Source organism: Paramisgurnus dabryanus, chromosome 20 (genome assembly GCF_030506205.2).
Source record: "Paramisgurnus dabryanus chromosome 20, PD_genome_1.1, whole genome shotgun sequence".
In the NCBI taxonomy this organism is placed as follows: Eukaryota; Metazoa; Chordata; class Actinopteri; order Cypriniformes; family Cobitidae; genus Paramisgurnus; species Paramisgurnus dabryanus.
In genome coordinates, this window is record NC_133356.1 from 20,229,259 (window position 1) to 20,243,251 (window position 13,993).

Genomic DNA, 13,993 nt, shown 5'->3' on the forward strand with positions numbered 1-13,993 from the left:
GCATCCAATCAGTCTCGGAGGATTCTTATTGAGGTATTAAGCCACGCCCCTAGCAACCAAATATGAGCACCCTAGCAACATAATAAACAAAGCCTTATATCTCTGGATCCGAACATCATAGAGACATGGGGGTTGGGTCTTTTGGTCATGTTAGCCTTATGCTAGCTCCATGCTAAGTCATACTAGCTTCATGCTAGTTTCGTGCTAGCTTTATGCTAATTTCATAATAAATCTTGCTAACTTCATGCTAATCATGTTAGCATCATGCTAGCTTCATACTAATTCATGTTAGCATCATGCTAACTTCATGCTAATTCATGTTAGCTTCATGCTAGCTTCATGCTAATTTATGTTAGCATAGTGCTAGCTTCATGCTAATTCATGTTAGCTTCATGCTAGCTTCATGCTAATTCATGTTAGCATCGTGCTAGCTTCATGCTAATTCATGTTAGCATCGTGCTAGCTTCATGCTAATTCATGTTAGCATCGTGCTAGCTTCATGCTAATTCATGTTAGCATCGTGCTAGCTTCATGCTAATTCATGTTAGCATCGTGCTAGCTTCATGCTAATTCATGTTAGCATCGTGCTAGCTTCATGCTAATTCATGTTAGCATCGTGCTAGCTTCATGCTAATTCATGTTAGCATCGTGCTAGCTTCATGCTAATTCATGTTAGCATCGTGCTAGCTTCATGCTAATTCATGTTAGCATCGTGCTAGCTTCATGCTAATTCATGTTAGCATCGTGCTAGCTTCATGCTAATTCTTGTTAGCATCGTGCTAGCTTCATGCTAATTCATGTTAGCATTGTGCTAGCTTCATGCTAATTTATGTTAGCTTCGTGCTAGCTTCATGCTAATTCATGTTAGCATCGTGCTAGCTTCATGCTAATTCATGTTAGCATCGTGCTAGCTTCATGCTAATTCATGTTAGCATCGTGCTAGCTTCATGCTAATTCATGTTAGCTTCATGCTAATCATGCTAACATCATGCTAGCTTCCTGTTAATCATGCTAGCATCATGCTAGCTTCATGCTAATCATGCTAGCATCATGCTAGCTTCATGCTAATTCATGTTAGCATCATGCTAGCTTCATGCTAATTCATGTTAGCATCATGCTAGCTTCATGCTAATTCATGTTAGCATCATGCTAGCTTCATGCTAATTCATGTTAGCATCATGCTAGCTTCATGTTAATTCATGTTAGCATCATGGTAGCTTCATGTTAATTCATGTTAGCATCATGTTAGCTTCATGCTAATTCATGTTAGCTTCATGCTAATTCAAGTTAGCATCATGCTAGCTTCATGCTAATTCATGTTAGCATCATGCTAGCTTCATATTAATTCATGTTAGCATCATGCTAGCTTCATGCTAATTCATGTTAGCATCATGTTAGCTTCATGCTAATTCATGTTAGCTTTATGCTAATTCATGTTAGCATCATGCTAGCTTCATGCTAATTCATGTTAGCATCATGCTAGCTTCATGCTAATTCATGTTAGCATCATGTTAGCTTCATGCTAATTCATGTTAGCGTCATGCTAATTTATGTTAGCATCATGCTAGCTTCATGCTAATTCATGTTAACATCATGCTAGCTTCATGCTAATTCATGTTAACATCATGCTAACTTAGTGCTAAACATGCTAACATGGTAACTTTTGGTATCATGTTTACGGAAAGTTATAATACTAAACTAAACTTGTTTTAAATTTCTCTCAATCTGTTTTAAACGTTCAGGCTAGGCTTTGTCAAGCCAACATAAAGTTTGTCTTCAAACTTTTCTATCTAGTTAAGCCTATTATTTATGTTTCAGTGTTGTAGTTGTATATTTGCATTAATCTTAATAATCTTATTTCACTGAACACACACACACAGGCAAAGAAAAACACACACTAGCACAAAGAAAAATTGGGCCATGGATAAACATACAGATACTGAAGACCCAAAAGATCCAAACCTAGCTAGACTTAATTAGGAGCAGTATTCACAGTATTCACTAATATACACAGAAATGACAGCAGAGTAGTCAATTAGATCCATCACTAGACCATAGACATACATCTGTTTCTTGAAATGCTTAAGGTTTTCATCACTATTAAACAAACAACATGCATGCATGTTATTAAAAAGTAATACTGAGATAATGGAGCCATATGGGAATATAATCACATGATCACAAATTCTTAAAGAGTTATCCTTCAGTTATAAATTTTGCCCTCTTTCAGGTGAAATACTGTCTTTGATAACTTCACTGGTTTCCATGGTGATGTGAATGCATTTGAGAGTGCTACCATGCTAAAGAAAAAACAATAGAAACCTTTTTGAAAATATGCTCATTTTCCAGCTCCCCTAGAGTTAAACATTTGATTCTTACCATTTTGGAAATCATTCAGCTCATCTCCGGGTCCGGCACTAGCACTTGTACGAAGACCGAGAAAAAGTTGTGATTTTTCTAGGCAGATATGGCTAAGAACTATATACTCTCATTCTGGCATAATAATCAAGGACTTTGCTCCTGTAACATGGCTGCTGGAGGCGCAATGATATCACGCCCGAAAATAGTCCCCTTGGTTACTTTCAATAGCAGGGGACTATTTTCAGGTGCTGCATAATATCATTGCGCTTCCTGCAGCCATGATATGACAGCAAAGTCCTTGATTCTATAAATTGTGCTAAGCTATGCTAAAAGTGCTAGCGCCAGAACCGGAGATCAGCTCAATGGATTCCAAGATGGTAAGAATGGTAATAAAAATGAGTATTTTTTTTAAAACAAGTGGAGTGTCCCTTTAACACAAATTCTAATGGTTTCCATTAAAATATCATTTGAAACCATAAGCACCATTAAAGGGATAGTTCGGCCAAAAATGATATTAAACCCATGATTTACTCACCCCCAAGCTGTCTGAGTTGTCCATTGTTTTTCAGACAAACACATTTTCGGATATTTTAGAAAATGTTTTAGATCTTTCAGTTGATTAAATGTAATGTTACGGGGTCCACGACCTTCAAGTCCAAAAAAAGTGCGTCCATCCTTCACAAAATAAATCCAAACGGCTCCAGGATGATAAACAAAGGTCTTCTGTGGGTAATCCGCGCGGTGTTGTTGTAGAAATATCCATATTTAAAACTTTATTAACGTAAATAACTACCTTCCGGTAGCGCTACCATCTTAGACTCCTCTGTATTCAGGAGAGAGTATTAGCGTAGTGTACGCACTTTTCTTAGTGACGTATGACAAATTCGGAGGGCGGGGCACAGAGCAGCAGCAGAGTCGGCCCCGTAGGCTGCGTAAGCTCTCATCCTGAATGCGGACACGACTAATGGTGAATGGTGGCGCTACCGGAAGGTAGTTTTTTTAGTTTATAAAGTTTTAAATACTGATATTTCTACAACAACACCTCGCGGATTACCCTCAGAAGACCTTTGTTTATCATCCTGGAGCCGTTTGGATTTATTTTGTGAAGGATGGACGCACTTTTTTTGGACTTGAAGGTCGTGGACCCCGTAACATTACATTTAATCAACTGAAAGATCTAAAACATTTTCTAAAATATCTGAAAATGTGTTCGTCTGAAAAACGATGGACATATGCAACTCGGACAGCTTGGGTGTGAGTAAATCATGGGTTTAATATCATTTTTGGCCGAACTATCCCTTTAAAACCAAATTCCTTTATGTAGTGTGTTTTGTGGATCATTTCACTAAGATTTAATGGTGACACCAATAGGACCCAACACATACCAGCAGAGACCATTATAGTTCCCTTTCAGTCGGTCACTACGACGTCACGTTGTGACCGACGAATTGGGAACTCGCTTAGAGGACCAATCTGCTTCGAATACTACTAAAACGCCAATTAACTTGGCATTGAGATATTTGCATAATGCTGGCGCCGCCCCGCCAGGTGCGTATATAAGCAGCAGGTGCAAATAGGGAAATTAGCTTTTTATCGCTTCGAAAGCCGGCAGTATCTGCTACTGAGAAGCTACTCTACTCTGGTGGGATTCGATTGCTGAAGTTGGTTGGACTAGCAGTACCACAGCGGACGCTTCACTTAATTCCACGACTCTACATCTTTTATTGTTTTGAGTTTAGTGTGTGCGTTGCCTTCCTGTGCGCTCATCAACTAAGCATCTGAGTGAATTTCCCTAAAAGAGTGATACGAGAGAGCTTTGTGCCTTGTTAAAGGCAGCCACTCTCTCGTATATCCGGACATCAGCGTCCTTTTCAGGATGGCTTTTCGTCCGTGCGATCTTGGGTGCGGCAAATACATGGGTCCGAAGGACGGTCACGAGCGTTGTCTTTCGTGTTTGGGCATCGAGCACGCAGAGGCAGCGTTCGCTGGGGGTAAGTGTTCTCACTGCGAGAACATGTCCCTTGTGGATTTGCGCAGACGGTTGTCTTTCCTCCGGGAAAAACGCAACCCTCGTCATGCGAGTGCTGAACGCCGCCACGGTGCGGCTGTGAAGCTCTCAAAGGACGACCTGCGCATCACTGTGCTGAGCCGAGCGGGGGATTCGTCCTCAGGCTCTCAGCCTCCTCATCCACAGCCGGTTGATGTGCCGATGGAGACTTCAGCGTCGTGTTCTACGATGTCTCTAGAATCCATCGTGCCGCCCTCCGGGTCCACCGACGCCGCAGCATCCGAGGGTGGGCCTCCTCCCCCTGACGTGGACCCCGACGCCCTTCCTCCCTCTGGTCGGGTTGGGACGCCGGAGTTCGATCCAGAGATGGTGGCCGTGCTCGCTCGAGCGGCGGAGACCGTAGGGTTAGAGTGGGTTCCCCCCCCTCAGCCCGAACCGTCCCGCCTGGATGATTGGTTCTTTGGAGCTGCCCGGGTTTCACAACCCTCTCCACCGGTGCCTTTCTTCCCCGAGGTGCACGAGGAGCTGACTAGAACCTGGAAGTCGCCGTTTTCCATGAGATTACGGCCGTTTCAGCCCTCCCCCCTTACCTCCCTCACCAGCGGAGCCGCTAAGGGTTACACGGGGATCCCTCCTGTGGAGCGCGCGGTCGCGATGCAGCTGTGTCCGGCTAACGCTCCCTCTTGGAAGGACCGCCCAACCCTCCCCTCTCGTGCCTGCAGACAGTCCTCCGGTTTAACGGGCGCTGCCCACCAGGCATGTGGAGAGGCGGCTTCAGCCCTGCACGCTATGGCGTTGCTGCAGGTTCACCAAGCGAAGGCCTTGAGGGATCTGCACGAGGGAGGACACGACTCGCCTGTCCTTTCGGAGCTCCGGGCTGCCACTGATCTGGCTCTTCGCGCTACGAAGGTGACAGCGCAGGCAATTGGTCGTGCCATGTCCACGATGGTGGTCCAGGAACGCCACTTATGGCTATGTCTGGCGGACATGTCGGATGCGGAGAAGAACAAGTTCTTGGACGCTCCAGTGTCCCAGGCTGGCCTTTTCGGTGAGTCGGTGGAGTCCTTCGCCCAGCAGTTCTCCGCCGCCCAGAAGCAGACAGAGGCGATCGCTCAGATCATGCCCCGGCGCAAGCGACCTGCATCTCGCCCTCCAGCGCCGGCGGGCCCGTCTGCTCCTCGCCGAGGGCGCCCTGCGGCGGCTGCCTCCGCCCCCCCCACTAGAACATCTTCCAGGCCACGGAGGGGGAACAGCCGTCGACAGCCCGCCCCGCCCGCCCCACCCGCTTCCCGTGGTAAACGGAAATCGAAGCGGCCCTGAGACGGGCGACCTGGATTTGGATGGGATCACTCTACGGGAGACGGTGATGGCATCGCTCCCTCCACCGGTAGAGGGCCGGGTGGAGAATCTTTGGTTTCGTTTTGTTTCTGTTCCGCCGGCTTCTCAGCCGGCACCCACAAAACCACAAAAAGAGTGCATTCCTATTCCTTCTCCAGGTCTCCAGAGGATCGAGAGAGATGTGAGCGGGCATTTACATGCTCTTCCTCCCTCTCCTCTATCGCCAGCGGGTGTTCTGAGGAGTTCCAGCTCTCCGCTGAGGAGACGGGACCACCAGCACCCTCCTCGGAGTCTGTGCTCTCCGCTGAGGAGACCAGACGACCGTCACCCTCAGCGGGCTCAGGTCAGTGTCACACACACACATACTGTAGATACTTATGCTGTCCCAGCAGACGTACCGGCAGTACCACCTGTCCCGCTCAGCCGCCCCACCGCGGGTACCCCGACAGTGCCGTTAATTCCCCTCGTACGGTCCCTGGGGGCGTGGCTTCAGCTTCCCAGCCCGTCTCGTTGGGTTTTACGCACTGTTCGCCTCGGTTACGAAATTCAATTCATCCGGCACACACCCAAATTCTCGGGCATTCGTTTCACCACGGTGAAAGCGTCCGATGCACACGTACTGCGTGCAGAGGTCGAAGTCCTGCTGACGAAGGACGCGATCGAGCCGGTCCCTCCAACCGAGATGAGGTCGGGCTTCTACAGCCCGTATTTTATAGTACCCAAAAAAGGCGGTGGGTTGCGACCGATCTTGGATTTGCGCGTTCTGAACAAATCTCTGCAAAAGAGGTCTTTCAGGATGATAACACCGAAGCAAATATTCAATTCAATTCGCCCCCAAGATTGGTTTGCGGCAATAGACCTGAAAGACGCGTACTTTCATGTGTCCATTATCCCTCGTCACAGACCGTTTCTCCGGTTTGCATTCGAGGGACGGGCATACCAGTACAAAGTTTTACCGTTCGGGCTATCCCTCTCTCCCCGTGTGTTCACGAAAGTAGTGGAGGCGGCGTTAAAACCCCTCAGAGAGAGCGGCGTTCGCATATTGGCTTACCTCGACGATTGGCTTATAATAGCGCATTCTCGACGGACGCTGTGCGAGCACAGAGATTTAACGCTTCGGCATCTCGCCCGTTTGGGTCTTCGGGTCAACTGGGAAAAGAGCAAACTCTGCCCCACGCAGAGGATCTCTTTTCTCGGGATGGAACTGGACTCGATCGATTTATCGGCGCGTTTGACAGAAGAGCGCGTCCAGTCAATTCTGACTTGCCTCGGTTCATTCCGAGGGAAGAATGCGGTCCCGCTGAAACAATTTCAAAAGCTCCTGGGGCATATGGCAGCAGCAGCGGCCGTGACACCGCTCGGACTGCTCCATATGAGACCGCTTCAGCGTTGGCTTCACGATCGAGTCCCGAGGAGAGCGTGGCGCGCCGGCATCCATCGTGTAACCATTACACCTGCGTGTCGCCTAACATTCCCCCCGTGGTCGGACCCCGCGTTTCTCAGGTCCGGTGTGTCCATGAGACAGATCGCTCAGCATGCTGTTGTACACACAGATGCGTCCGACACGGGCTGGGGTGCCACGTACGACGAGCTTACAGCTTCAGGGGTGTGGACAGCACCCCAGTTGCATTGGCACATCAATTGCCGAGAGTTGTGGGCAGTATATCTGGGACTTGTACGCTTCGCTACGGAGCTGCGAGGGAAGGATGTACTAGTACGCACCGACAACACTGCGACCGTTGCGTATATCAACCGTCAAGGCGGTTTGCGTCACCTGTCGCATCTCGCTCGTCATCTCCTCCTTTGGAGTCAGAAGCATCTGAGGTCCCTTCGTGCCATTGACATTCCGGGCTCGTTCAATACAGCGGCGGACGCGCTTTCTCGAGCTGCGCGCCCCGGCAAATGGCGACTCCACCCCCAGACGGTCCAGCTAATTTGGAAGAAGTTCGGTCGTGCGCAGATAGACCTGTTTGCGTCGCCGGACGATACCCACTGTCGCCTGTTTTATTCACTAACCGAGGGCAGCCTCGGCGTGGACGCATTGGCACACAGCTGGCCTCGGGGGATGCGCAAATACGCATTCCCCCCAGTGAGCTTAATCGCGCAGACACTGTGCAAAGTCAGGCAGGATGAGGAGAGCCTTTTACTGATCGCCCCATATTGGACGAGCAAGAATTGGTTTCCAGAGTTAATGCTCCTCGCGACAGCCCCTCCCTGGCGGATTCCCCTGAGGAAGGACCTTCTTTCTCAAGGAGGGGTCACATTATGGCACCCGCGCCCCGACCTGTGGGATCTCCATGTGTGGTCGTTGAGCGCGCGCAAGGTTTAGGTGATTTACCGCAAGCGGTATCTAACACAATCGACGCGGCTCGAGCTCCGTCCACAAGACGGGCTTACGCGTTTAAATGGAACCTTTTCGTCACCTGGTGCTCTTCGCAACGCGAGGACCCCAGAGAATGCCCTATTAACATCGTGCTTTTATATCTTCAACATAGGTTAGACGGTAGGCTGTCACCCTCCACCATTAAAGTTGATATTGCTGCTATTTCTGCTCATCACTCACTTATCAACGGCAGATCAGTTGGCCAGCATGATTTAGTTATTAGATTTTTAAGAGGCGCTCGTAGGCTAAACCCCTCGCGCTCTCCTTCTATTCCTCCCTGGGACCTGTCCATGGTGCTGAAAGCCCTTCAGGCCCCCCCGTTCGAGCCTTTGCAGTCTGCGAGTCTGAAGCTTTTATCAATGAAAGCTCTGACCCTGCTAGCATTGGCTTCATTGAAGAGAGTAGGAGATTTACATGCATTCTCTGTTGACGACTCGTGCCTTCAGTTTGGTCCTGCTGCCTCAAGCGTAACATTGAGGCCCAGACCAGGCTACGTGCCCAAAGTTCCCACTACTCCTTTCAGAGACCAAGTGGTGAGCTTGCAAGCGCTGCCTCCGGAGGACGCAGACCCAACCATGGCTTTGTTGTGCCCCGTACGCGCACTGCGACTCTACGTGGATCGCACGCAAAGCCTCAGGACCTCAGACCAGCTCTTTGTTTGTTATGGTGGCCAGCAGAAAGGGAAAGCTGTCACTAAGCAGAGGATGTCTCATTGGATAGTTGATACTATCTCCCTGGCTTATAATCTTCAGGGTATTCCTTGCCCCTTTAATTTGAGAGCGCACTCCACACGGAGTGTTGCCTCATCTTGGGCTCTAGCTCGTGGTTCCTCGCTAACAGACATCTGTAGAGCTGCTGGTTGGGCGACACCTAATACGTTCATTAGATTTTACAGTGTTCGTATCGAGCCTGTATCCTCTCGTGTTCTTTCCTCACCAGGGAGGACACGGAGAGCAGACTCGCAGGTCGGCTTGCAGCCTCCAACTGATGCTTCATAACTGTGTCAGTATGGAAGGCCTTCAGAACAAAAATGCGTAATGGTTTGAATTGTTCTTCCTCCGCTGCCTTGGCAGCCTTTGTTGCGGAGCATTGGCTGTCAGCCTTCACTAGCTGCATCCTCGCGAACCTACGTGTTGGCTCGGGCTCCACATTGTGTCCCACCGGGTTCCTTTGTGAGTATTTTTCCGTGGGGTTAATCCTACCAGCCCACGTTTCCCTTAGCAGAGCACTGCTTTGCTTACACAGCCACGGCTGTCTTTATTCTTATCGTCCACCATTAGCCCTTAAGAGGGGCGGTGGCTTCCGCAGCGTTCCTATCCCGCTCAGGTAGGGCGCTTCCCAGTCGCTGGCACTTCTGTGGGTTAAAGGAACATCTAGTGCCCGGCCTTTCTGCCCTATCTTATTTCTCCATGTCCCCGAGGGGATTTTGGAGGATTTTCTGCAGACACTGGAAGAGGTCAGCCCCTAGTGGCGTTTTGGTAGGGATTCCCAATTCGTCGGTCACGACGTGACGTCGTAGTGACCGACTGAAAGGGAACGTCTCGGTTACGGATGTAACCCTCGTTCCCTGAAGGAGGGAACGGAGACGTCACGTCCCGTCGCCACAGGTGCTGCCACCTGCTGTTACGGCCGGTCACACTTTCCGGCTTTCTCAGCGAAAAAGAAGCTAATTTCCCTATTTGCACCTGCTGCTTATATACGCACCTGGCGGGGCGGCGCCAGCATTATGCAAATATCTCAATGCCAAGTTCATTGGCGTTTTAGTAGTATTCGAAGCAGATTGGTCCTCTAAGCGAGTTCCCAATTCGTCGGTCACGACGTGATGTCTCCGTTCCCTCCTTCAGGGAACGAGGGTTACATCCGTAACCGAGACGTTTCCTATACAACCAATAAAAATCCTATTTAAACCAGCAGGGCAGCCATTTTACACACAAACTATTTAACCTTGTTAGCCAACTGTTAAATAGATTATTAACGTTCAAGTACAACTAAGATCAGCATGACTTTTGGTGCTGTTATATCTGGTGGATCAGCGAATAATACGCAAAAAAACAAACAAACATTCCAAATCCTTTTGTGCAATTCCAGCATGCTTAAAGTTATTTAGATGTGTCTCATCTAACATTTGGTCGGTTGACCGACATTTTAGAAAATGATTGATGCATAAAAAGACAAAGACTTATGAAATCTATTGCTTAAGTCCTAAGGGAATTTGTAACTGCACCATACATCATCAGTGATCTAATGGGGAGTCTAGACTGTTATAAATACATTCACACACCACTTTGTCTTTATGGGCTTTAGTATATATAAACAAAGGGCAGATCATCAGCCCCAAAAGTGCTATTTAAACTTACTTTTAACCTCACTTTGCCTCTAAGAACAGGGGCCCGCTGACACGGCACAGCATAGGTTGCCATTAAAATAAATGTCATGGGAATAAAAGAAAAATGTAGTAACATAGAAGGTTGCATTTGGAAATAAAAAGTGGCTGTTTTTGAGAGATTTATAATATGATGAAACGTCTGATTTGAATGGGTTGATGTCCATCACTTTTTAACTGACAGACCGATGGGAGAATACTGATGATGGGTAATGTAGTCATACTTACAGTTGGCACTGGTCTCCTTTCACTCCTTTAGTAGTACAGTAACATTTCCCTGAGCTGGAGTGGCAGACGTTTGCATGGTTGTTACATCTGCAAGCTGGAAAAGAGAACACAGAATTTAAAGAGTTAATTCATCCAAAAATGAAAAAAATCTATATTCTGTGTTCTATAAAACACAAAAGGAGATATCCTGGCTGTTTCCTTTCACATTAAAAGTTATTAAAGCCAGGCTGACAAGCTACACGAAATATTATAAAAGTAGATCAATATGACATAATGAAAGATATATATAAATGCCTTCATTCACCTCATTATATGGAAATGAAGATCACAACATCACTGGAAAGAGCCTCAAATGGGCTTAGAACATAAGGGTGAATAAATAATACAACTTTTAATTTTTGGGTGGATTATCCCTTTAAAGTGAACTATGATATTCAGTAAAATAAACAGAGCGAGTTTGCATACAAGTAGACAATTATCATGATTTCTTAACATCTCTAAGGCCAGCTTACCTTTTAATTACAGATGCAATTCTCATTTAAAGTTATCAGACAGTATATCAAAATACTCACACTCTAGACAAAGAGTTTAAATTAGAGAGCATGCATCTAAACCTAAGAGTGCATTAGTCAATAGCAAGAGTTCATTAAGCAGATTAACATCACTGAGGTGTGCTTCCTAAACAGGCAACAAAAGACTATTCTCTTATTTACAACCCTGTGACAAAATAATACAGAAAAAGTAATGCTTACAAGCTCTAGACACCAAATGGCCTTGAAGATGAAACTAAAAGTATTTAAATGACCCATGTTAAGCTTAGGACTCATGTACTCAACTAAACCAAATAATATGGAGAAAAGAATCTGCCGAATGACCGTATTTCTTGTCTAACAAAGTGTTTGAGAGGCTTTTGCAGCTAAGGTGTCAGTTTAGTATCTCAACCCAGTTTTTTTATACAATGCATTTAGATTATATAATGAACTAGTTGCATTCAGTGACCGTTTATTTTAATTCACTTGTTTCAAACCTTTTGGGTTAGGTTTTTCAGCTCTCAGTCACAGATGTAATTTAACATCAGAAAAGCAGTGCAAAGGTCTGTCCTAGTTTTCATTTATTTATTTATAAAAATAAATAAAGGGAAACAGAGAAGGAGAGAGCATAGATTTAAACTCAAGAGACTTTAAGATTTTGGGCTTTTTATCTGCAGTCCTGTTCTTTACAAAACTCAGGTCGTATTCCCCCAGCATGCACTGCAATTGCTTTTTCATACTGCCCAACGGGAAACAACTGATGAAAGAATTTTTTTTTTTAAACCTCATAAGATTTTTTTTGTGATGTTTGCTCAGACAATCATTACTATTGCTCATATTTGACTGTAAGAGGTTTTCCCGCACGATTTGTGCTATGAACTGATAAAACTGTACATACATTTTGGTTCGATTTTATATTCATAAGCTAAGTTATGAGGTTTATCTAAAGGGGGTCGCATACCGGACGAGAAGCACCACGTCGCGCCATAAATCTAAAAACAGAACACATTATTTTGTATAAATGTACGGCAAAGCCTGGCGGCGGCTGTCCACTGTGACTCAGGACGCTGCTCAAATTCCATTCGCGCCATAAAACGCCACTCACATAGTTTAACATTAAATAACATCATATTTGTCACAAATCATTAGTGGTTAACATAGGCTGCTAACGTATATTTTTCATTTTGAAGTTTTGAAGTATCTGACTAAGATTGCGCTATTAAATGTGCACTTCTGGTGTGTAATACCTGCGAGTGGTCCTACACATATTAGGTACCTTTTAAAAAGGTCCTAATATGTACAATTTAAGTACAGATATATACCTTAGAAGTACCAATATGTACTTTTTAAAGTGTACTTTATGAAAATGTACCGCCCCAGTGACAACTTTTTTACCTTCATGTACCTCTTCTCTGAGAGTGCACAAGATTACAGTACACCATTACAAGACTATCAACAATCTCACAAGGCACAGACTTGGGTACGATCTAATTTGCATACACTAGCCCATACAGACAAATATACACAACACATCAATCAAGGCAATAAAACACACATACATAAAAAGGCTTCAAATCAACATGTCAGTGTAATGTCACGTATTGATAAACTGAATATATCAGCATGATTTTCACATGAGCTCATGTGTGTGCATGCATACTCATAAACATCATACATGTATACGGGTGTCATTTTGAGAGGATTGTAGAGATGGACTGTGGTGAGTGTTGGTGGCTCCTCTGTGTATGCTGGCGAAAGATTTACAGCGAAATTATGATGTGTAAAATGTACTCACATTATAGCAGCGAAACAGCACTGCCTGAAGCTGCTGTTTCAGCACTTACTCTAAAAGCAATGGACTACAAACACACACGCGTGCACCCATACGCCCGCTCATAAATATTTCTGCCAAAAGCCATCTAGGTCCTGCGGATGACAAAACACACACTCACAAACAAGCTAACAATGAAAGCAGTCACCTAACTATGTCTAACAAACTTTCTCCTAATGCGCACAAATAATGGAATACATCTGATGTGCTTCATTTAGATCCACAATCCACAGAAACCATAATGAAATAAGAGAAATAAATGTGGCATTAAAGCAAAAGACGCAGAAGATAAAGTGATATTTGTTTGCAAACAGACCGCGAAACATAAGCGACAAAACCAGAGCGAAAGCTTTCAAACTCATTTTCACAAAGAGAGGCACGTATAAACACACACATACAAACACACCAAAATCACATTAGAGCTGATGGAAGTTAAACCAGTCTTGAAATGAACATGTCTCAGATACAATTCATTCTAATGTTACGACTGGCTAAGAGTCGCATTTAAAAAGGAAAGCGGGTGTTTGGGTTTTACAACCAAATTGACATGGTTTGTTTAAGAAGTGGAAACTGGTTGATTTTTCTTGATTTTTTTCCGTCAATGTATCAAATGTCTCTGTCTTATCCATCCACTCGAGCGGAGTTCTCATTTATTCATATTTTCTGAAACCCAAGGAGGTCTATAATACCAGAAGAAAGCATTTCATTAGCATTCCCATTCATCTAACGCTACATTTCATGCAATTTCAACAGCACTTGTCCTTTTGAAATGATGTCATTTCTCAAAAATACATTTTTAAACCATGCAAGCTAAGACGACTAATAATAATCATTATACCAAGGGGCTGTTGAATGTTTTATTCTGATTGGTTGAGAAATGTTCCATGGGTGTTGATTTTTTGTAAAATGCACACCTGACCTTTCAAAAGTC

General features: G+C 45.3%; 1 protein-coding gene across 2 annotated transcripts in view; it reads right to left on the reverse strand.

Moving 5' to 3' along the window:
• The window catches only part of atrnl1a (attractin-like 1a), a 273,803-nt gene that overhangs the window by 163,413 nt on the left and 96,397 nt on the right, over positions 1-13,993 (reverse strand). The window contains exon 22 of one of the 2 annotated variants that reach the window (XM_065296956.1): positions 10,702-10,795. The exons of the other annotated variant lie outside the window; for it this stretch is intronic. Coding sequence (XP_065153028.1) covers positions 10,702-10,795 — 94 coding nt within the window. The remainder of the gene's footprint in view (positions 1-10,701; positions 10,796-13,993) is intronic. 2 annotated transcript variants of the gene reach the window in all.